The sequence below is a fragment of the Notamacropus eugenii genome, chromosome 4 (genome assembly GCF_028372415.1).
Source record: "Notamacropus eugenii isolate mMacEug1 chromosome 4, mMacEug1.pri_v2, whole genome shotgun sequence".
Classification (NCBI taxonomy): Eukaryota; Metazoa; Chordata; class Mammalia; order Diprotodontia; family Macropodidae; genus Notamacropus; species Notamacropus eugenii.
Window position 1 is genome coordinate 244,579,330 of NC_092875.1, and position 21,730 is coordinate 244,601,059.

General features: G+C 36.6%; 2 protein-coding genes across 12 annotated transcripts in view; one reads left to right on the plus strand and one right to left on the minus strand.

Annotated features, from left to right (window-relative positions):
* Window positions 1–13,072, plus strand: part of THOC1 (THO complex subunit 1) — a 63,676-nt gene extending 50,604 nt beyond the window's left edge. For 2 of the 4 annotated variants that reach the window (XM_072604344.1, XM_072604346.1), the window contains exons 18-21: window positions 680–759; window positions 10,241–10,388; window positions 11,899–11,977; window positions 12,664–13,072. In XM_072604344.1, the coding sequence (XP_072460445.1) occupies window positions 680–759; window positions 10,241–10,388; window positions 11,899–11,977; window positions 12,664–12,959 (603 nt within the window). In that variant the 3' untranslated portion in view covers window positions 12,960–13,072. Of the gene's footprint in view, window positions 1–675; window positions 760–10,240; window positions 10,389–11,898; window positions 11,978–12,663 lie in introns of all 4 variants that reach the window. The other 2 variants (XM_072604345.1, XM_072604347.1) reach the window with 1 other exon arrangement.
* Window positions 13,073–15,812: 2,740 nt separating this feature from the next.
* The window catches only part of USP14 (ubiquitin specific peptidase 14), a 35,065-nt gene continuing 29,147 nt past the window's right edge, over window positions 15,813–21,730 (minus strand). For 6 of the 8 annotated variants that reach the window (XM_072604353.1, XM_072604348.1, XM_072604351.1 and 3 more), the window contains 6 exons: window positions 21,413–21,478; window positions 21,136–21,228; window positions 19,622–19,750; window positions 18,185–18,245; window positions 16,731–16,838; window positions 15,813–16,612 (listed from right to left, as the gene is read on the minus strand). In XM_072604353.1, the coding sequence (XP_072460454.1) occupies window positions 16,461–16,612; window positions 16,731–16,838; window positions 18,185–18,245; window positions 19,622–19,750; window positions 21,136–21,228; window positions 21,413–21,478 (609 nt within the window). In that variant the 3' untranslated portion in view covers window positions 15,813–16,460. Of the gene's footprint in view, window positions 16,613–16,730; window positions 16,839–18,184; window positions 18,246–19,255; window positions 19,313–19,621; window positions 19,751–21,135; window positions 21,229–21,412; window positions 21,479–21,730 lie in introns of all 8 variants that reach the window. The other 2 variants (XR_011966067.1, XM_072604349.1) reach the window with 2 other exon arrangements.

Here is a 21,730-nt window from a genome sequence, read left to right on the forward strand (position 1 = left end):
ATAAACCCTTGACATTAGTGTGGTTAATATTAAATCTGAATGATAAAAAAAAAAATTGCAGGTTGGAAAATATTTTGATATCTCACCTCAAAATTTGAAAGACTATGAATGGCAGGGTATTGAGAAACTTCACGGCTCTTAGGTTGTACAAGAGTTGAATTATTCACTGTGCCATTTAAAATCTGGGCTTAGGAAAAAAGATTTCCAGATTCTTCTTTCCTTTTCTTATCCCCCTCCTTGGCCCTCTTCTTCACCCCCAAAATGAAAAAAATATCTATATTTGTTAAGCCAATAGAGAGCTTGTTTGGGGACATTTACATGTGTTCTTCACATTTTTTGTGCCACAGATGCATTTGGCAGTCTGCTGAAGCCTCTTCTCAAAAATAATGTTTTTAAAGGCATAGAATAAAATATATACAATTACAAAGAAAACCAATTATATTGAAATGTAATTGTCAAAATATTTTTTTTTAAATTTCACAGGCCCCTGGCTATGAGCCCCTGTACCTAGGAGAAAAAAGAGTCTGTAAAGTTGTAAAACTGTAGATAAAATCAAAATCTTCCATTTCCATAGTTTCTCAGTAAGATAAGATATCCTTTGAGAAAAAATAAGGCAGATATAGAAAAGAAACAGTATTAAAAATAAGAAATCTTGAATTCTTTTCTAATGTACAGGGAGTACATGCCAACTTTAGAAGAATTTTTTGAAGAAGCCATTGAACAGGCAGACCCAGAAAATATGGTTGAAAACGAATATAAGTAAGTAATGTTTTTCATGGTGTAATTTTAAATTTCCTTCCATCTTAGTAGGGTTTAGGTCTCCAGACAAAGCTTTGCATCTTGTAAATCATTAGAGTAATGATGTCTTGGATGTCGGCGTTGTTTCATGTTCTCAGTGAGATGACTCCCATCTATAATCATTATTAAACAGGCAGGGGTAGAACTGGTCCTAACAAGAAAATTTTACAACATAGGCTGAGAGTATAGGTGATTCCCTTCATGTAGAAGAAGATATCTTTTTTGGAGGTACAATTGGAAATTTTTAAAATGCCTAAGTGATACAGAGTAATATACTCTGGTGAACTGAGCACTTGTTTGAGGAACATAACTCCTAGAATCTTTATTATTCTGACTCTGAGACATTAAGACTTTTGGCCACTCCCAAGTCTGCAGCTATTAATTTTTCCCTCTGCAATTTCAGTGTGAAACCTCCCAAGCACCATCATTGCTACTTAGTAGTCATTCTACTATTCTCTTAGAGATTCCCCATATTTTCCACATAGACTGCACCATCTCAAGCTGCCAGCTATGTCCAGCAGGTACATATTGGTAGCAGCTGCCTTAATTTCCTAATTCGCTAAGACCAGTCCCTAAAATTCCCATCCTATTTCTTAAAACTTCCCAGTAGTAATATCATTCACTCACTCATCACCTAGTCCCAGTGTTGGAAGTCACACAGCCCCAAACCAAACCATATATCCCCAACAAATACCCAACCTTTGCTTGAAGACCTTCAAGTGAGGGGAACCTGTCACTCACTCTATGAGGCAAACCTGCTTTTGGTTTTGGGACCACTCTAATGATTGATATGTTTTTCCTAAAGTTAGGTCTAAATCAGCTTTATTGCAACTTGTTGCTTTTAGTTCTGCCCTCTGGGATCAAGCATAACAAACCTAATCCCTCTGCCATGTGACCACCCTTCAAGTACTTGAAAATAGTCATCATATTCTTCCCTCATCTCCTGATCCTTAATTCTCTTCTCTAGACTAAATAACCCCAGCACCTTCCTTCTGTTGAATCTTATAGCATAATTTCTAGTCCCCTTCACAATTGGATGCTCTCCAGTTTGTCAGTGTCCATACTAAAATGTGGTATCCAGAACTGAGTGTAAAAACCAAGTCTTTGATTCAAAATGCAACCTCAAAAGTATAAAATGGGGGCATGATGATTACATAACAAATAGTCTGAAAATATTGGGGAATGTGAATTGCAAACTCAGTGTGGACAATCATTGTGACAAGGCAGTCAGAAAAACCTAGCAGGCTATTATCCAGGACAGAAGAGTTGACAGTTGGTCCTAGTCAGATCACATTTGGAATATCTTATTCAGTTCTGGACACCATAATTTAGTAAGTACATTGGTAAGCTGGCAGAGGGTCACAGGATGAGAAAGGATGTCAAGGTCATCTCATTTGACGATCATTTGAAGGAGGGAATGATTGCCAGGATTGACAAACTGTGGCCCAAGGGCCAAATCTGGCCTGCTGCCTGAATTTTTTACAGCCCACATGTTGAGAATGGTTTTTACATTTTTTAACTTTGTTTAAAAGTTACATCAATGTAACTTTATTTAAAAATCTGATAACTCTTACGTCCAGAAACAGGTGGTGCTCCAGATTTGGCCATTGGGCTTTAGTTTGCTGACCCCTGGCTTGGAGGATAGGATACTTGGTGGGGAGGGGAAGTAATAGAATGGAGAATGACATGGCTCTTCAAGTATTTGGAGAGTTATCACGTAGAACAGGATTATCTTTTTCTGGTAGGAGAGGGGATGGATATGGTAAGGGAAGAGCAGAGTTGTAGAACTCAAAGCAGTGGATAAAAGTTACAGAGAGCTTAATTCAGACTTGGTACAGAGTAAGATTTCCTAAAAAATTTTTTTTCCTTGTTCCAAACCTGTGATTTTGTTGGTGTTTCACAGATAACACACGGGAGGCACTGGAGTTTTTGGATTCCAGCTTCTAACAGGTTCACTCTTGATCTGGTCAGACAGGTTCAAGGGGTTAATAATCAGCTTTATTCTAATCTAGTCTTCTCCAGTGGTTGCTGGGAGAACTAGCTCCTATAGCTTTCCCTAATCATCCTTCTCGCAGGGGCAGGCGAGAAAGGGGAGCAATTCCCCTACATCTCAGTGGGGTCAGTCAAGACAGGCACAGCTCATGCACTCCCCTAAATCCCCTCAAGCCTCAGCGGGGGCCAGTCGAGGTAGGTACATTCATTCCTCTATATATTATCCGTGGTTTCCCCCCACTCACTGACCAGTGCCCATCTGCTCTATAGGGCAACAGACAAAGAAGGCATCTGGCCAACATGAAGCTCACAAGCTAACTTTATCAATATCATCATTCTGTGCAAGCATAGTAAATATCACATTACGTCACCCCTTATCTCACTGTGCAGCCTCAGTAGGACTGTCTGTCACTATGATTCTAAGAACTACTATCTAGAATCCTTGGGGCTATTCTAGGAGTTATTATCTAACATCTGGAAACTAGACATTGCCATGGCCATGGATCCTGAGAAACTGAACTCTAAAAAGGATAACAAAAACCCTGCTTACATACAGTTGGTATAGGGAACTCCTAGGGAGGAAATTGCTGTGTCTATCATTATGCATCTGCAACTTATTATCCTGCCTCACCTGTCCCCTCTTCAGTCCATTCTCCAGACAGCTGTCAAAGAGATGTTCCTAAAGAATTAAGTCTGACCATGTCACTTTTCTATGCAGTAAACTCCAAAGCGTCCCAGTTGCATCTAACATCAAATATAAGTTCTCTCTGTTTAATTTTGAAAGCCCTACACAACCTGATTCAAACCACCTTTCCAGTCCTATTATACAGTATTCCCCTCCCCTTCACTCCATAATCCAGCCAAGCTATCCTTCTAATTCTATTATTAATAATAATAAGCTTTATAAATATTTCATTTATTCTTCACAACAACCTTGTGAATAGATGCTGTTATTATCCCCATTTTACAGATGAGGAAACTGAGACAAAGGAAGGTTAAATGACTTGTCCAGGGTCATACAGCTAATGTCTGAGGTCACATTTGAACTCAGGTCTTCTGACTCCAGGCCCAGCATTGTTATCTACTGCACCACCTGTCTTGAGGCTTTTGCACTCACTGACTGTCTCCCTTTTTCCTGGAACGCTATCTCACTTCTCTGCTTTTTGGGATTCTTGTTTTCTTCATAACTGTTCACATGTCATCTTTCCCAAATCAGATCTTCCTCATCTCCTTGGCTTCTCATGCCTTCCCTCCTCAAAAATTTTAGATTTTATATATATTTTATACATATGTGCATTTTGTCACCCCTGACAAAATAGAATGTAAGTTTATCTAGAACAAGGATTGTTTCATTTTTGTCCCTGTATCTCTAGAGCTTAGCTGTGTGCCTGGTAGGTATTAGGCATTTAGTAAACGTTGGCTGGTTGGTTATGTAACCTTGGGGCACGTATGTGACAAAGACAGCAGTTGAAGCCAGACCTTCTAGGATGCTTATCCACACGCCATGCTTCCTGGCCCTAACCTATCTGTCCAGCCTCTATGATTATTACTTCCCTTCCTGTACTTTGCAGTATAACCAAACTGACCTTCTCTCTGTTCCTCCTCCATGTCGCTCCATCTCCCATCTTTGAGCCTTTGCACTGGCCATTCCCACTGACTGAGAGGAAGAGGGAGTACATTGTAGCCATGGCAGGGGGCAGGGGAACATCGGTGCAAAGGTAACACTCAAGAGATAAGAGAGACAGGCATTTCAGCATATTATATACAGTATTGCCGCTGAAACCTGGCAAGATACACGGTAAGATGTAGCAGCAAAGAAGAAAATTCACCCAGAGCACATTTTTTAAAAAAACCTAACATTTATATGACAGCTCAATTTGTTTTGTTGTAAATGAACTCTCTAATGGTATTAGTTCCTATTTCTGAGTACTTATATTTAATGGGCATCCTAATGAGAATGAAATATTTTACTCCTCTTCCTTTAATATGAAGGTTAGGCATCATCTTCATGAGACCTTTCTGGACTTCCCCCAGCTGCTAGTCCCCTCCAGCTCAAACTGCCCTATATTTACGTGTTTGGTACTTAATTTTCTTTATGTTATTCATTATATATTTATATATGTACTGCTTATATTCACCATTAGAATGGGGAAGTTAGGCATTCCTTTCAAATTCGGCATTATTTCATTCATTATATTTATATACTGGTTGCAAATATTAAGCTTAATTAATACCTGTTGATTGATTGATTGCCTATCTCCTCCCAGCAAAAGCTATCCAAAGTGGTCTAGGCTTCCTCAGGAGGTAGTGGGGTTTCTTCCTTATTGTATGTTTCCAAGGAGAGGCTGGATGACCACTTGTAACCTGCTTTGGAGAAGAGATTCTTATTCACATACAAATTAGATGGCTGTTGAGAACCCTTCCAGTTCTGAGAGTATGTTTATCTATACATCCTCATTAAGGCTATATTCCTTTTGACTACATCTCAGTCTTCCAGACTTCTCCCAAGACCGTATTCAAATGATCTGCTTCCCTTTAATGCATCTTCAATTTTTCCATCTCTGCTGGCTTCTTCATCTTTTTTCAGAGATGTGGTCAGTTCTCAGTTCAAAAAAGCTTGACATTTCTACCATCTTTTACTGCCTCCCATGTGTTTACTTACTGAATATATGCCTTAATCTACACTGTCTTTGACAAACCTTTGCAATTTTTCCATCCTCACCACTATGCTGAAACTGCTAATTCTGGAATCATAATGACCTAATCACTAGATCCAATAACTCATTTATTTCTCTTCCTCCAGGAATTTCTCCTGCTGTATTCCTACCCATCTTATGAAGCCCATCTCAGACCCCTTTTCCTCTATAAACCCTGCTCTGATCTTGTCCACTGCATTTGGTGTAATGGCTTTTTTTATCCCCTACCCTCCAAGTTAATATAATGGTATGTCTGTGAGAGAGGTGCAAAATAATATATTCCTATTTTGTATTATAGTTACCTATTTTGTGTTAATTCTTAATTCTTATACCCCATAAAGTTGACAGGCATGATAACATATGTATCCACATTTTGTATTATCCCCCACCTTCTTCCTCCCACACCAAGGGTCTAGCTCAGTGTCCTATATAATTCAGTTTCTTCTTTTAAAATTTTTTTTATCAGCACATTTGTTTTTATATCATTTACAAATGTATTCCTCCCTGCCTCCCCTCTCCAACAACACATCCCTTATAACAAATAATAAAAAAAATGTGGAGGTAGGGAAGAAACAAGTCAAACTTAGAAACAGGTTGACTGATGTAATATTCCTCCCAAAGTCACCCACCTCTGCAAAGAAGCAAGGGAGGGGAGGGGATTTTTTCAGTTTAAGGATCAGTCTAAGTCATTATAATTAGAGGTATTTTACTTTTTAAATTCTTTACTTTTAGATTATTATCACTGTATTTATTATTTTCCTAGTTCCACGTACTTTGCCTCAGTTTACGTCTTTCCGTGTTCTTCATATGTCTTCCCGTGTTCTTCATATGTCTTCCCATAGTTCTCTAAATTCTTATTCTTTTATGTTATGACATGGTAATATCATGTTCATATGTAGTTTATTTAGTTACTCCCCTGTGGTTGGACATCTGCTCTGTTTCCACTTCTTTGCTATTACAAAAAGTTCTAATACATATTTTGGTGTATATGCAACCTTTATTTCTGTCTTCAATATTATCATTATCATTGTTGTGGCTATGGTGGTTGTTATATGCTTAGTAATGGGATCTGGGGGGCAGAGTATATATACATTTAATTAATTATGTTAATATATACATTTTAATTATACTATTCTTAATTACTTAAATACAAACTATTTTCCTGAATTTTTGGACCAGTTCACACATTCACTAGATGTGTTTGTCCACAGTTCCTTCAACATTCACTATTCTTAGACTTTATGATCTTTGCCAATTTGCTAGATGTGGGATGAAACCTCAGAGTTGTTCTGTTTTCTAATTTCTCTTATTCTCAGTGATTTGGATCTGTCTTTCGTATGATAGTTTCATTCACTTTCAGTTCAACAAGCTTTACTAAGACCTGCCATGTAATAGGCCCCCATCCTTGGCACTAGGAATACAGAAATAGAAACAAAGCCATGTCCATTCTCAGGGAGCCTACATTCTATAGGACAGAAAGCTTGTGTGCACAGATAAGTCAGTACAGAATAAATACAAAGTAATCAGGGGTAGCAGCGGGGCAGTGACAACTGAGGGAGTCAGGAAAGACCTCTGAGAGATGACAGAGGCTAGGGAGAAGATAGGTAGAGAGGAAAAGCAGTAGAGACGTCAGCCGGTTTGGCTAGAAAGTAGAATGCATTAGTAAGAATAACGTGAAAAACTTGTATTTTCTTCTTTTGGTAACAAGGAAACTTCTTGAGCAGAAATCACAGAACCATAGACCTGCCAGGGTGTAGTCCAGACTAAACATAACAGAAATACCCTTTGTGACATGTTCAAACAGTAATTATCTAGCCTTCACTTGAAGACCTCCACTGATGGGAAACTCACTACTCACAAGCAGTCCATTCCCCCTTTGTACAGTTCTAATAGGAAGGCTTGGGAGTTTTTGTTTTTAATTTAATGGAAACCTGCCTCTAGGCATCTTTTATCCACTACTTTCAAGTCTGCCTTCTGGGGGTAAGTAAAGCATCTTCTTCCACATGGTGACTCTTCAAAGAAGTCTGTCCCATTTTTCTCCAGGTTAAACACCTCCAGTTCATTTAACTGATTGTTCAGTATCTGCCTTCAGACTCATCCACATCCTAGTTCTCCTGTAGATATGCTCCAACAAAGTCCTTTCTAAAATGTGGCAGGCAGAACTAAACATAATACTTCAATATGATATCTGAACAAGACAGAGTATTAGTAGCACAATTATCTCCCTTGTACTAGGCACTTAAGTCTTTTTTATATATAGCAGACACTTAAATCTGTTAATAGATTTAAATTTAAATCATTGGTAGCATTATTAAGCACTATATGCTAATAAGAAAAATGTAGAACTGATCGGATGAGCATTAAAACAGTTCATTTCCATTAGGATAATTGACTGTGATATCATTTTAGAGAGTTCATTTAGAGCAGAGAGTTCCAAACATATTTGGCCTGCTGTCCTCTTTAAAAAAAAAAAAGTTAGCTTCCTCCTGGAAATCTGTTTTCTTGGCTTTTTAAAAAAATTTCTATCATTTCAAAAAATAGAAAATATTTTAAAATTTAATAATTTATTGCAAATTTGTGATTTTTTTCTTGCATTGAAAATTTGATGATGCAATATTGTGTCATGTAACCATCTAGTTTTCGATTGTAAACAAGTCATTACACTCACATATTCCTGCCCACGCACATGCAGCTTCTAGTGCTCACCTGCCAACACTTGCAAGACCTCTCAGCTAGCTTGACCACTGATGGATTGTAACTTGCATTTTGTGTGTTTATTTGGAAAATAATGTAATCACTGCTCTGTTACATAATAGATGAAACATGTACAGATGGTTTTTCAAAATTTTCTTCTTTTCTTATGCTTTCACTGCCCCCTTAATTTTCCCTTTTTATTCAACGCTCCCCAGTTGCACCCGAGGCTACTACTGCCCAGTCTGCCTTCCTCCCCTCATTCCAGTGCCCCCAGGGGGCAGTGTCACCCATGTTGGAAACCTGTGATTTAGAAGAAAACAAACTGAGTTGCCACATAAATATTAGGCTTTTTGGTTTTTCCTGTACTCTAGATAATTTCTCTGCTGCTACACCTTACTGTGTTTCAGGAGCACTGTTGTGTACAACACTGAAATGTCTCTGATATAGCTTCTTAGGAAGTAGCATATTCTGATGGACTTGGATTTAAATCAAAATAAAATTCTGTGCTTTATTCTGTTGCTGTGTGGCTTTTAGCTGTTTTTGTCCTATTTTATCTGTAAAAATGAAGTTAGTAATATTGAAAAGGAAGTGAGGAAATCATTATATTATGATAATTATGAAGTAGCAGTGCTTAAATTACTAGGATTCAAAATTCAATTTCAGATATGAATTTCTCAAAGTTGACAGTTCATTTCTGCAGGTACCATTAAAAATATGAATGTAATCTAGCTAAGTATGGTTAAACTTGGTTTTTTTAATCAGTTAATCACTGAACATTTATTAAGTACCTACTATGTGCTAGGCACTGTGCTAAGCACTGAAGATGAAAAAAAGGTAGTTTCTGCTTTACAGTCTTAACAGAGGAGACAACATAAAACAGATATATACAGGACAGATTGTTAAATAATAAAAACAAGGGAACCTGGCATTAAGAGGAATTAAGAGGAGTTGGGGGAGGCTTCCAGTAAAAGATAGGAATTTATTTGGGATTTAAAGGAAGTCTGGGAGGCCCAGAGTTAGCATGGAGGAGGGAGAGCTTTCTAGGTATGGAAGACAGCAAGAGGGAATGCCCTGAGCAAGAGATAGAATATATTGTTTCTGGAACAGCCGGGAGATCATTGTCACTGGATCAAAGAGTATGTGTTAGGGAGTAAAGTGTAAGAAAGACAAAAGGGAGGGAGGGGGCTAGGCTATGAAGGACTTTGAATGCCAAACAGAGTAGTTTGTATGTGATCCTGGATGTGACTGGTAGCCACTGGAGTTTATGGAAGGGGGAGGGGAAAGTTGACATAGCCAGACCTGAGCTTTGAGAAAGTCATTGACATTGAATGGAGGATGGATTGGAGTAGAGAGATTTGATTTAGGTAGACCCACCAGCAGGCTATTGCAGTATTGAAGGCATAATGAGGGCCTGCACTAGATTGCTGGAAATGTTCAGAGAGGAGGAGTCATATTTGAGAGAGGTTAAAAAGGTGAAACCAACAGGTGGGGGGGGGGGGGTGTGAAGGGGAGAGATGGTGAGAAATCTAGGATGACTCCTCAATTGTGAACCTAAGGGACTGAATGGGGTTGCCTTCTGCAGTAATAGGGAAGAAAGGAATGGGGGAGGGGATGGATTTAAGGGAAAGAAGACCCTTTGGTTTGGGACATACTGAATTTAAGATGTCTTGCCATTTCAATTTGTCTGAAAGGCAATTGAAGGAGGGTTTTGGTGACTGCTGCCCTGTGACAGGGCTGTAGGGAGACTGCAGCTAGGAACTGAAGTAGTTGCAGAAGCACCTAGGTATTCAATTAAAACTGTGATTAAGTGAAATTAAAATAATCTAGTTGAATGTGTTCTGAAAAATATAGTGCATCTCTTTAAGACTATAGATTCTAAAGTGTCATTTCTGTTCTTGTAAATTAATAGGAATAGAACATGCATTACAGATTGATGTTTCTGCATTAGACAGGTTTATGATACAGAGCAGTGCTTCAGCTCTGACATTAATGAGGAGTGTCAATGTACTTTAGAATTTTAACCATAAATGATGAAATTATCATCCATTTTGTTTTTATAGGGCTGTGAACAACTCCAATTATGGATGGAGAGCCCTGAGGCTGTTAGCACGTCGTAGTCCTCACTTTTTCCAGCCAACCAACCAGCAGTTTAAAAGTTTACCAGAATATCTAGAAAATATGGTTATAAAACTAGCCAAGGAGTTGCCAGTAAGTACTTTTGTCTTTATCATTTTCCTTCAAGTGTTAAATTTGCAGTATCTATAGTACTTTTTACGTCTTTTGCTTGAAGAATCTGTGGCTTCATCCTTTTGGGTTCTACCTCCAGCAGTGCAGATTGCAACCTCTCCTCACCTAAGATCGTCTCCATGTGTATTAAGAGTTGTATTACCTAATGGCCAAATTTCTGTTTCATTAGTGTAAATAAAAAGTGATAACTCACTTAAGTACTTTAAATAGTGATTTGCAAAGCCCTCAAAACAGCTTTTAAGATGCTAGTTATATGATTATGCTATTATATGCCATTTATATGTTTATTGAAAACCTATTACACTATGAGCTTAAAATCTCGTAAAATCATTTAGGATTATTATGGTCCTGTTGTTACAAATGTTACCCAAATAACTTATTTTTGTTTCCTTAAATTCAGGCAGAAATCACATAACTTGTCTATTGTGCCTCTAGCATAGATTCAGATGACTGAGATATCCATATATTTCATTCACCTTGTGCTTTCCATTCATTCAACAAACATTTATTAAATACTTACCAAGTACCAGACACTTGTGCCATAGCAAAAATATACTGTCATCAACAATCTTACATTCCCAGTCAATTCTAGACACAATATGAACCTGTTTATTCTTGTAGCACCATAATTTAATTTACCTATCTCTTAAAGAGACAGATAACTTAAAAATAACCTAATCCCCCTTGTACATATAGTGGCAAGTTTGTGGTATGTAAGAGCTGGGAGGGATTCTCAAAGGCCATTTACTCTAACCTATAGCTAAACATGATTAGGTGGTTGGTTATTCCACAACTACCCTTCAAATACTTGAGGACAGTTTTCATGTCCTCAACAGCAGATACATTTGATCATTTGTTTGGTTTTTTTTTTTATCCCCACCTTAGTAGGAATCAAGAAGTATTTGTTGAATCTCTTCTTTCCCTCCCCTTAAGTCTTTTCCAGGACAAATTTTTAATTGCTCCCTAAAACCATTTCATCATTCTAGCCACCCTCTCATTTCTCCTGCTTTCCAGTACCCTTAACATGTGGGATTCAGGACTGAACAGTGCTCCAGATATGGTCTGACCAAGGCAGAATACAAAATACAGTGGGATTTTCACCTCTTTTACATGATTATCTTTTAGGTGTGGGTAGCTAGATCACATTTGCTATTCTTTGAGTACTTTTAAGATAGACTTAATAACTTGAGCTGATTTGTGAGTAGTCTTAAAATCCACTTGGTCTACTAACCATTCAGTTTTTGCCAGTTCAAAGGTCATTCTTGGAAAAAGGAAAAACTCAAGTGTAACTCCTGTTTTGCCCCTTCTCCCCACTACAACATCTTTTTACTTTACTGAGATACACTATACAGTATACTAACTATGGAGTAAAGATCCTGAATTCTGTCTCCTGACTGCATATTTTTTCACTGCTTCAAAATTTCTGTACATTTTGTTTAACTTTAAAAGGACTATTTTTTTTTTATTTTAGCCTCCTTCTGAAGAAATAAAAACAGGTGAAGATGAAGATGAGGAAGATAATGATGCTTTACTGAAGGAAAATAATGAGAGTAAGTGTTAACTTGTCTTTTCAGCTCTTGTTAAAAACTGAAACTTTCTTTGATTTCACATCTATTCTGTCATTGAGCTTGTTGCTTTGGAGTAATTCGTTTTATCTCGAGTACATGCTCATTTCTTTTAGTAAGGAAATTATAAACAGCCCCCCAAATGAACTTGAGAGGTTTTATTCATAGAAAACCTTGAAATAGAAACCAAAATTTAAGTACATTTGGTGCAATAAATTAATTTTTAGAGGTTTTATGTTTGTAAAAAGTAATGGTTAAAAATTTACACAAAAAAATAGAAATGATTTATTTCTAAGGCAGTGAAAGCCTATTTTTAATTGAGACTAAGATAAAGTTTACTGATTATAATGAAAACTTGATTTAATCTTCGCAAGAAGAGTCTAGTTTAGATCAATTGCTTTAACTTTCAGAGAATACCATGTCTGTAATTATTGTGATTTCTAAAAACTTAAGAGAGTTCAATTTGTATGCCTGAAGATTAGGCTAAAAATGAATGGTGGTGTCTCTCCTGTTGCTTATTAGTCTTTTCCTTCTACCTTCTGCTGTAGACTATTACAAATCGTTGTCAGTAAGGCACATGGCGTCACCATTATTTTGAATACATAGAAAAGATAATTCAGCATGCCCTTGAGAAACAGAATCTTGTTTAACTTTCCCTACTTTTTTTCTAGGTCCTGATGTTCAGCTTGACAAACCTGTAACAGGGGACCAAATAGAGCTGTTTGCTAACAAGCTGGGAGAACAGTGGAAAATACTGGCTCCATACTTAGAAATGAAAGACTCTGATATAAGACAGATTGAGTCTGACAGTGAAGATATGAAGATGAGAGCTAAGCAGTTGTTGGTTGCCTGGCAGGACCAAGAGAGGATACATGCTACACCTGAGAATCTCATTAATGCATTAAATAAATCTGGATTAAGCGACCTTGCAGAAAGTCTAACTAATGACACTGAAACAAGTAGTTAACTTATTTGTTATTATATTTTTTTAATTAAAACTGTGATACGATTTTTGTTACCAAGCAGCATTTGATAAGAGATCCACTTGTTTTGGTAAACAATAAACATTTTTTTATATCATTTGTGTACAGTTGGTTAATGCTTTAATGACAGTGAAACAATGGCCAGTATTTATCTTAATATGGAAAACTCTAATTATCTTGTTAACTGGATAATCATACCTACAAAACATGCATGCAAATACCTATTTTATAAGATTATTTTCCTCAGGTATCTAATGGTGAAGAGTGAAAAAGAGAACTAATATGACAGGGAAATAGCCATAGATTAATGTACATAGTTTTTTTCCTAGGTTAAATGGGTAAACCTGTAAGCCCACATTTTCAGTGGTAAAATACAAAATCTAGACCTGCCAGGCAATGTGTCCTACATAAAGGTTAAGAGATTCTTATTAGGGCTCCCATAGTAAATACCATTTAACATTTACACCACAGAATCTGGCTCTTTAGCAGTACAGGTTAGACTGGTTTCTTCACTGCAAAGTGCTACTTGGGTTATTCTGTAAACACTTCCATTTAGTTACTCTTAAATTAACCAGCTCTTTCAACATGGTTCCCAAAACAATGGTCATATTGAAGGCAAGGAAGTAGGAAGTAGGTAACATCTGAATGCCCCTGGCTTTCATGACAATTATGAAGGCAGTGACAGTAATCAGGTAATCCTCCAGATGACCCTTCTAACTGTTCCAGGGTAGGCTTCCAATCCCTGTTCTGTTCTGTGACCTTAGTCAAATCACTAAGTTCTCAATTTGACCTTTTTCATCTGCAAAATGAAGACATTAGCCAGAATCATTTCTTGCTCTTTACTCCAGCAGCACTGTAATTTAGATTTGTATGTCTTGAGGTAAGCTGATTTTTTAATCCTCCTATGTCTGTCTTCACATGGTAGCTTTAAATGTTTAACACAAAGTAAAAGAGCAGTTATTTAAAGACTTGGTTAACATCTGTATTTACACTGTGGGACTGCACTGACCTCCTGAACAAAGAGAAACATTTTATATCATCAAATGAAATAAAGCCTCAACCTACTTTTCCAATAGGAAACGCTAATGGCTAAAATTAACAAATTTAGTTTACTAAATTCTCCAATTTGAACCAGTCATCTTAACTAAAGTAACCTTATCTAGTAAAATGTAGTCTCCTAGCTATCAACACCTACGTTGGCAGTCCTGTTCTACCTTTAATATGCTTTCTTTCTGTTCTTATATGAATCCTTTCTGTTTGTCAAGTAGGAAAAATATCTGCCTTTTATCAGCCACAAAGTTGTTCTCAGAATCAAATGGGAACCTCACCCATTACAAATTTGACTTTACCTCACTGTAAAGCATGTAATATTGCTCTAGCCTTAATGTAAAATACATAAAACAGGGAAAAGAATCTTGTATGGAATAGGGTTGGTTGCAGGAATTTTTATAGCAATGAAAGTGGATCAAAGTTTCACAGGGAGATTTTATTCTCATCCTCATTGTGACTGAATAAAGGATGCTAGAATCCTCATCCTCTCCTTTCTCCTTTGCTGAGTCCTTCTACAAAGTGCTCCCTGGCCGCAGTTGAGAATGCAAGTTGTTAGTTGTCCTGGACAAACACAAAGTCCTCAGGACTGCTGCTAAGTAAATCCCTCACCACCCACCTAATCCACCGAGAAGGGGTGTAACTTCCAGTTGGGGCTAAGGCACCATCCCAGCATAGTTATGAACCTAGCAAGGGGAAATATTTTTGGAGGGAAAAGTAACTTGAGTGTGAATGACGTATTTTGTCAAGAGACTAATCAAAGTAGAGGTAAATGGAAATGCAAAAAACACTAAGGAATCAGTTTCACTAGGGCAGAGGTTCCCAAATTTATCTGGCCTACTGCTTGCTTTAAAAAAAAAGTTACTCAGCACCCCCACCCAGAAATCTACTTTCTTCAACCTTTTAATGTTGTTTTTTTAAATTGGCATTTCAAAAGAAATCTTTTTTTAAAATGGTGCATCTTAAATATAATAATTTAAATTTGTGGGGTTTTTTCCTGCATTGAAATTTTGATGATGCAGTATTGTGTCATGGAATCATATAGTATAAATTGTAAAGAAGGCATTACATGTGCCTATTCCTGCCAATGCATGTAGACTTCCCGACAATACGTGACATGACTTGCTCGCCTGCCAACAGCTGCTTCTAAGACATGTCAACAGACTTGACCACTGATGGGTTATAATTTGCATTTTGTATGTTTATTTGGAAAATAATATAATCACTACGATTAACTGCTATACAACAGTTAAAATGTACAAATGGTCTCTTCTTTCCTTACACTTCCACCACCCCCTTATTTTTATTCAATGCCCCCCTAATTACACCTGGATTGTTCCAGGACCCCCCCCAAGGGGTGGTATCCCCCACTTTGGGAACCTAGGCACTAGAGCCTAAAGAAAGTTTTTAAGTGAAGGACTAGCTAATTAAAATTTATTGAAATGGAGGCTAAAATGAAACAATGTACCTCAAATACATCATTGCTATGACAAGTTTAAGACGTTTTATGGTCTCTTTTCCAAGAAATGAACCCAGATCCTCATAGTTATTTGTAGTCAACTTCTGTGGAAATGATTATTTGTAATTTTTTTTAAACTGAAAATCAGGATGTAGATGGAGCAAGTCAAATGTTCTGAAAAATGATGAATCCCTAAAAAACCTTTTTCTGTTAAAAGACCCTCTTGGGGAAAAAAAATAGCCATTGTTTGTTTAAGAGCTTAATAACTGTGCTGAACAGTAACAAGATTATGTACAGACACACTAAAAACACAGAAAACCGTAGTCATACGTACTGTTATTGATCACAATTTATTTTGAAGTCATGAAATGCCAGCAACAGAACAGACTGAGTCAGCAGGTCAGGCTGGACAAACACTTGATTGTAGCCATGTCTCCATGGGCTATGGGCAGCAGCACTGAGTCACACAACAAGGGCAACATTCTCCCTTCCACCTTCTGGCAACACTTTGTTAGATAAGGCAAAAGGATGGGCAGCTATTGAATGGTGGTTTGAACCATGCAAGAATAACAACAAATGATGGAATAATAGGTGTGCAATAAATATTTGATTGCTGAATCCTGGGCTGGAAAAGGCAGAAAAGAAATTAAAACACTAGGACAGAAGGTAGTGGTTGAAAGGCATTTCCATTTAGAATTTTTAAAAAAATTACACAAGAAATAAGCCTTTAAAAAAAAGTCTTCCTGCTTGCTACTTTTATAGAGGGGTAGCAGAGTCCAAAGACAAAACTCTTTTCTGCGAATCCTGTTTTTACTTTTGTTTGTTAAAACATGGAACAAATTTCTGATTTCACCCTCGTGGCTCCACATGAGGGGAAACCATGTAGAACCACTAAAATTTCTTCTAAAGTTCTGGGGTTTGAAAATGATCAACGAACAAAATTTATTCCACACCTAGTCAGAGACAGCTAAGATGACAGTTATTGTGAAGTTTCTTCTTCAATTACTTCAACTCTGCGAGGCCCGTATAATAGGACATATGCTATGTGCCAATCTCCACCACCAGATAACCGCAAAATATCTTCTGGTGTAACGATGCTGACCTTATCATCATCAAACTTAATCCACTCATCTAAATAACAAAAGAGAGAGGAGAGGTATAATTATAAAAGTCCTTTCAATGATCTGAAAATAGACACCAATAATTTCTAACAAATTATTTTACGGTTTTAAAAAATGGAATATTTTACCTTGTTTCCTTTTCACCCATGATACATAATGGCCTGAGGAACTAGACCTTCCCTGATGTGTTAGCACTGCTTGTAAGTCATAATAACCACAGTTGTTAGAGCCAATATCTAAAATAAAAAAAAAGAAAAGTGCACCCACAGAGATGAGAAAGTAAATGAATATATGGAGCAAGGTGGCACAGTAAACAGTGATGGGCCTAGAGTCAGGGAGACCTAATTTAAAATCCAGTCTCAGAAACTTAGCTGTGTGAGCCTTGGTAAGTCACTTAACTTCTACCTCAGTTTCCTTATCTGTAAAATAACAATAGTAGCTACATCCCAGAGGATCAAATGAGTTAATAATAGTGAAGTATTTAGCAGAGCCTGGCACAAAATTAGCACTATGTGTTAGCTATTATTATCACCATCATCATAAGCATTTTGATACAAAACAATAGAGAACTTAGAACATAAAGTATAGACCAGTGGTGTTAATCTCAAATAGAAACAGGAGGCACTAAACTATATATAAGAATCTCTGCAGGCCACATACTTACTTAGAAAAACCGCTCCCATTTCTTTTTTTTAATATGTTTTATTAAATACTTCCTGATTATATTTTAATCTAGTTCAGGCCATATTTGGAAGTGTTATGAGCCACGTGGGCCCCACAGCCCATATGTCTGAACCTCTGACAGAGACTACCAAAATGGAAGAGGTATCAAATTAACCAAGAAAGCCATGAGAGAAAGACGTCTTAAACAAAGTGATAGACAGAAACTGGCCAACAAAAATCCAAACAACGTCTGCCTAATTTAAGAGTTTACAATGTACTAATAAGCACTAATAAGCTAGGGGAAGATACCAAGTTTAAGAAGGAGTACGATCTTCCCTCACAGAGTTCACAGTGAGGTAGGGAAGTAACTTACACAGATTAACTATAAGTAATAATAGCTAACATTTATTTAACACTTCAACATTTGCAAAGCGCTTTGCATATTATCTCATCTCATACAACAACCCTGGTGAGGTGTGTGCCAATATTCACACTTTGCAGATAAGAAAACTAAAGTTTAGCGAGGTCAACCAGGATCACACAGCTAAGAAGAGTATGAGACAGGATATGAACTCAAATCCTCCTGATTTCAAGTTCTGGGCTCTAGTCACTGCAACTTAGCTGTCCACTATAACACTACTAATCAACAATAAAACAGAAGTGCATTTATTTGAAAGCTATCAAAAAATAATGAAGATACAAAAGGAGGGGATAAGAAGATAGCCCCTCCTCTTAGTTTGTTAATGTCAACAAAGGTGGGAAATAAGCATGATGTGGGGGAAGGGAAAGGAGACTCTTAACTTCAATGCAGAATCCATGTTGGAAGTAGTAAGCAAAAGTAAGGTTAGTCTAGGTAGCTCACCTCTGTAAGTAATTTTGTTTGCAAATACAGAAGCAATCAGAAAAAAGTTTCCCTTACCATCAGGAAAAGAAAATGGTTCATATTTAACTTCTTTCTGTGCACCACCACTTTTGCTAGACTGTAAAGAAAAAGATATTACTGTGATTCTGAATCATAAATTACCAGGGTTAATATTCTCAAATATCAAGTAGAAACCAAAATAACAATAACAACAACAACAACAAAAACAACCAGTGGTCTAGAATGGAAGAATCCTGTTATATGTTTGTAATAAACCACCTGACTGGGAAACCATAGTCCAATAAATATTATTAGTATTTCTGGAAGATAGTATAGTTTTTGGGGTTTTTTTTACACAGGACAAATAAAGGTATCATAACTGTCCTGCCTCAAATCAAGTCTGTGAAAACAAATTCTCCTTTAAGTGGTAAAATCAGGTTCCTTTAGTAATGGAAACAGATGTAATTAAATTACTTCTTTTATACCTTTCATCCAAGAACTCAAAGCACTTAAAATGTTATTTCATAGTAATGGCCACTGGCTGGAAACAGGAAACATAAATACACTATTTATATTGGAAGAGGCACAGTATATTTACCCGTAGGCAAGTGGGGGTGGGGATGAGGAACATGTCCCCAAACTCCAAGTTAATCAATAAATGAGAGGAACACAAAACAAAACCCCTGGCAGCCAAATCACAGTTTCAGACTGTTTATAATTTTCTTCAAAACCAGTTTCAGTTAAGATAGTGAAGAAGATGTCTACGGAATAGTCTTTTATATTCCAAGAAAGAAAAGTTCTCAATCTATACAATCTAGTTGAGTTCAGTTGGTATATATGCTACCTTCAAAAGACTTAGGTTTAAGTATATTTTCATTATATAAAAACTACAAGAACAAAACACACACAGTTACAACATATAAACAGATATCTATACAAATATAGATATACCAAGAAAACAGACCACTTTATGATCAATAATTTGTAGAAAATTATGATTTTAAAGATAATGGCATTCCAGCAGATGGAGCTCAGTGGCCTTGGGTGAATGAACTTTCTATACCTTCATTTCCATCTGTAAAAATGGGGATAATCCTATACTGTATAAGGAAAAACAACATAACATACCTATTTTACAGGCATGTTGAAAGGACTAAGTGAGTTTCTGTGAAGTGCTTTGAGAACCTCAGAAGAAAGGAGACATAAATTATAAACTGCAGATAGTATGGGAATAAAAAAAAAAACATATTGTACTTATAAGGAATGGAATACACCTCATGACCAAATACCAGATTCATAGTCCTTGTCTCTTATTTTAAGAATGTAAAAAAACTTTAAAAGCATATCAGATATATTTACCAATATAAATCATATAAATAAAGCACATTCAATTTCTAAGTTTAGGTTAGGTTTCACCTAATGTCATTTAAAGGTTACCAGTGGTTGTTGGCCCTGAATTTTAAATATTAAACTAACATCAAAAAATAAACCTACTGTCTTTGGCTGTTGATTTACTTTTTTGTCTTCTAGATCCTTGAATTTTGACCGAAAGGAGACCATTTTTTCTTGAAGTTCTGGTGTACATAGTTCATATACATCCAACATAAGAGGAAATTTAACATCCTATGAATAAAAACAGGAAAAGTCAGGGAGGGGGGCAGGGTGAATGGATACTGTAAAAACTGTTGGAAAAAAAATCAACAGAAATAGAATGGAGAAGAAGGGTTCAAGTTTTGATAATACGAGCTTACCTTACCAAAATATTTAAAATTTATACTTTTGAGAGTTAAAATAAAACATAAGCTTAACATAAAAATCATCTGGGGAAAAGCACAAAAATAAGAATAAATGATTGGGAAGATAATTCTTTTTGCTTTGGAATTTTATTTCCTTGGGGTTAGTCAAAGTGGCATTTAGATTCTGTCCTCTTAAAATAAGGAATTTTCATCATTTTACCTTTTATTCCTCCCAATCTTAAACTACTAAAATAAGAGAATTAGTATTCTACACACATTTGCAATTCTTTAAGATAAATGCCATGTTCCAAAAAATGGGTTATCAGCATAGATTGCCCCCATCTTAAAAAAATTGGGCATATGCAATTTTCCCACAAAAACATTATTATTCAGTTATTCAAACAATATCATTCACAGGATTAGGTCCTTAGGTCAACTCACAAAAGCTTATTTGACCCATATTTTAATAATATGTGGTATTCTTTTGGTGGGTATATTATTCACCAATACAAATCACAATCCCCCTACATCTCAGTAGATGGTCTTTAGGAGATGCTACAGTTTGGGGAAAAAAAAAACCCAATAACAACAATTACCCTACAGGCCAAAGTGGTGATGAATCTCTCAAACACAAGTTAGTTAGGTTCTTAGACTAGATACACGCACAAACCCATCACTGTGCACATATCTGAGGGTTTTATAACTTGGTAGGACCTTCCAAAATCAAAGCTCTACTAGCAAATCCTTCATGGACCTAGGGTCACCTCCTAACCAAGATAAGGTATCTGAGTAGGATGCTTTTATGGAGGATTTGACCGTCACGTATTTTACAAATAGAGCTCTAAAAGTTCTTTGAATGAGACACAGCCTGCAAATATAACATAACATTGATTCTACAGAAAAATGCATTCTGAGTTCCAATTTATTATTCCAGGAACACACTGCTCTTGGCATTATAAACGGTCCCTTTCCCCCTTCCATTGTGGCATCAGCACAGGGGGTCCCCAAATGAGAGGCAGTTGAATGACTAGGGCAGTAGAAAGGAAGCTGGAATATGTGTATGTATGTATGTAAACACAGGCACACACCGTTCCCCACTTCCTCCCTTGCTTACATCTCTAGATGAATTGTTCCATGAGGATTGTGAACTGGAAGACAAAGAAGAAACTGCTCCCACAGGGAAAAGGTCTTTAGGTATAAGTTCTTTTTCTCTCCACTTGCCCAAATATAAGTTAGTCTTGGCAATATAAATAATTTATTATATCAGCTAACCTTAAGAACTTTGGCATTCACAGATTCCTTCTCTTTGTAAAAAAATCGAACCATCTGAATAGTAAGGTAAGCAGGCAGCCGGCTAATCTTGGACTGAGGAAAAAGGAGAAGTGGCATTACATCTCAAAAGACTGTATTAGTCATTCACTTCTTAAAAAAACAAGTTGTTTACTCCTTGATGGTGAGAAAGATTTACCCAAACACAGTATTATTACCCTGGAGAATTGTCAATGTTACAAAATTGCAAAAATTTCAAAGCTAAATCCACTATACTCACAGATTTTATGTACAAAGCATTTCTTTGCAATGTTGGAGACTGTTTGGTGATTTCTTCCTGAAGTCTCTATAAAAGAATATGATAGAATTGAAAAGGTATTTTAAAGAATGAGGATGGCTGCTTTCCTGACAATGTTTTATAGATGAAGGAAGTTTTTTTTCCTCCCAAATCAAAAACAATAACTGGTACACAAATGTTCTATTGTAAGAAAATACTATATCAAAGGTCAAACTTATAAGACAAATGAATTAGCCCTCTAGATCCTGAAGTGCAACCTTCTGACTGAATCCAAACTTCACAGAATAAACTTGGGACTCG